The following is a 2,692-nucleotide window of genomic DNA, read 5'->3' as shown; positions in this document are numbered from 1 at the left end:
ATTAAAAAAAAAAAAAAAAAAAGTGAGAAATCCTGTTATTGGCCCCTCTCTTTTTTTTGTTTCATACAGTCAGTCTCTGAGCAAAAAGATTAGAAGATTTTAAAGAAGTGCATAATCTTCTTTAACAGCTTATCAAAACTTTAATGATTTGGTGATAAAGAGCACAAAGTTAAGCAGCCGGTTAAGAGGATAACTCCCCAGTGCAGTCTAGTGATTAGTAGATGAGAATTGGGAGACTGAAAATCCGGGTTGCAAATCCCACTCCTGCCACTTATTCACTTTGAGGGAGAAGAAGCTCCATTTCAGCTTTAGGGGTATTGTCACGGGGTAATCATTTTTTAAAAGTGATAAATGGAGCCCTTTTCCTTCACCCTTTGGAATCCAAAACACATCTTTATTTACGTATTTATTTTGCTGTGTCTCTTTGGTTAACACCCGTCAAGACCCAATTATAGCTGCAGAAGCTTTGTGCCTTCATGAGAAGTTGAAGCTACAGACTGTAGTGTCAGGGCTGTATACGGTTTAAGCATCTTCTCATAGAGTCTGCAACAAACCAGGCCTTCTATAGATCCACGTTGGGCTGTTTTTAATGAGAGTTTGCTGGACACAATGCAGCAGATTGAGGAGTTTATCTTTATGACAGTGTGTCATTTGGGCTTTTTTGTGCTTTTAGGGTCAAGGCTGAATAAGCAACATGGATTTTCTGACAGATATGTTGTGTTTCTGTCCACATATTTACATAAATCCATTTCTGGTAGGGCTTGTATGAATATGTCTGATTTATTAAAGATATACAGCTAAAGCTTTGCTGAATTAGTCAGAGAACAAATGAAGCAAAATGGCAAGCCCATCTCCACTATCCCTATCTGCACTGAGATAGGGATTCACTTAGTATAAAAGCGAAAAAAAAAGGGGCATTAATTACCTTGTGAAATCTAAAGACCATTAACTTTGTGTGTCAAGTGATGTTTCTCAGTTGCTAATCAGAGTTTTAGTGATATAAATTACTCTTTGGAGTAAAACAGATATGGTGTGGGAGTGTGTGCGCGCACGTCTTTTTGTGTGTCCTTGTGGCTGTGTAGAGTGCATGTGGTTATTTCTGTGTGTTTGTGACTTTGAGAGGCAAGGAGAGCAAGAAAGAGAGGAGAAAAAGTAAAAGAAAGACGGAGAGACAGGCAGAGAGGAAGACGGGCACAGGAGTGGAGTGGATGGAGGATTGTCGGTGTCTTTGCGGCGGTGCTGTGGCGTGGTGTGTTGCGCTGCAGAGAGATAACAGGATGCCGGCGCTGCTTGCTTACCTTTGCTGTACACCACACAGTTGTTTTTGTTGTCTTCCGCTCCCTGCCAAGTCACATCCAGCAGCCACCTGGGGCCGGCGCTCAGCACCACCGGGACCGTGCTCTTCGTCTTCTGGACGGGGACAGATAACAAACACTAATCATTTGCTTATTTTGGTGATTAAAGAAACATTAATAACCACTGAGTTACGCTCTTCTGCTGCTCTGAATAGCCATAAACAGACAATTTCAGAAACTATACAGCATGGAACTCAAGTCCACCACAATCCTTTTTTTTTTTTTATACATTGCTGGGGAGATTTGAGAATCAGGGCAGGTTTTGTGTGTGTGCACGTGTGTGTGGTGGCCTGCAGACAAAGGCTGTACAGTGGTTGGAGTGGTGACAAATGGGTGTAAGAGCCTGCTTTGTATCAAAAAGGAGGAATAATCAACCAGGATTGAACCCAATGATTCAGCATCAGATCTCTTAGATTAAGAAGAACATCTAAGGTGTCTGGGAATTATGAAAAAAGAAAGAAAGAAAGGAAGAAAAAAAAAAGGCTGGTGACTTTCAGAGAGAAGGAAGCGAGTGTTCAGCGGTGAACTTTGGGCACATTGTGCCTTGCTATCGCCAGGATCTCACTATTTCCTGAAACAAGCAGGGAAGAATTTAAAGAATCAGTATCCATTTCAAAGGGCGATTGAGGTTAGAGTTTTTATAATATGCCGGAAAAATTATTCTGAATGTGTAAGGTCATTTTTCTTCTTGGTCAGAGGTCAAACGTGGAGTTTTATTTCTCGGAAAGAAAAAATAAAACAGGGAGATAGAGTACAACATCCACCATAATAGATTCACATGGTGCAGTGTCACCAGATTTGCTTGCTCTGTTCATCCTCATGTGATTTTCTACTCTGTTTTATTTTATTGTGGTGTTCTTTTTCTTTGGCTTCTTACAAAATGGTGTGATGCTGCTGCTGTGTGTGTGTTGGGGGGGTGGTAGCAACATCTAAGGCAGCTGGGTACAGTAGCCTATTACTCAAAGGCAAAATGTCAGTATTTCAAGGCCATTACTTTTGAACCTCGGGGCCCTCCTTCATTAGGATGTTACAGAAATAGTTTAGCTAAGAGAAAATGGGTTGGGGTGCAATCTCGACACTTCATTTCTTTTTCCATCTGAGGCAGGCAGCGACAGGACACTGTCCATCTGCCTAATGCAACAGAAAAATACTGGTTCTCTCTTGTGCTTTTCACTTATTTCTCCCCCGCAAAAGGCAACAACCTTCAAGGATAAATGCAAATGTCACTTGAGCATGTTAAAGGTCTGAATTGGCACAGATATGCACAAGAGATGAGCACTGTGCTCCGGCAGTGTGCCTGCATGCCCCCCCCACCATCCCCCCCCCTCCTCCTCCAC

General features: G+C 42.1%; 1 protein-coding gene across 2 annotated transcripts in view; it reads right to left on the bottom strand.

The window, feature by feature from the left end:
* zfpm2a (zinc finger protein, FOG family member 2a) overlaps positions 1 to 2,692 on the bottom strand; it is a 114,480-nt gene that overhangs the window by 41,571 nt on the left and 70,217 nt on the right. The window contains exon 5 of one of the 2 annotated variants that reach the window (XM_019256594.2): positions 1,299 to 1,407. In XM_019256594.2, the coding sequence (XP_019112139.1) occupies positions 1,299 to 1,407 (109 nt within the window). Of the gene's footprint in view, positions 1 to 1,298; positions 1,411 to 2,692 lie in introns of both variants that reach the window. The other variant, XM_019256593.2, reaches the window with a different exon arrangement.

This window comes from Larimichthys crocea, chromosome XIII (genome assembly GCF_000972845.2).
Source record: "Larimichthys crocea isolate SSNF chromosome XIII, L_crocea_2.0, whole genome shotgun sequence".
NCBI classification, from domain to species: Eukaryota; Metazoa; Chordata; class Actinopteri; family Sciaenidae; genus Larimichthys; species Larimichthys crocea.
Note: the sequence above shows the minus strand (reverse complement) of the source record. Positions and strands in the feature narration are given on the sequence as shown.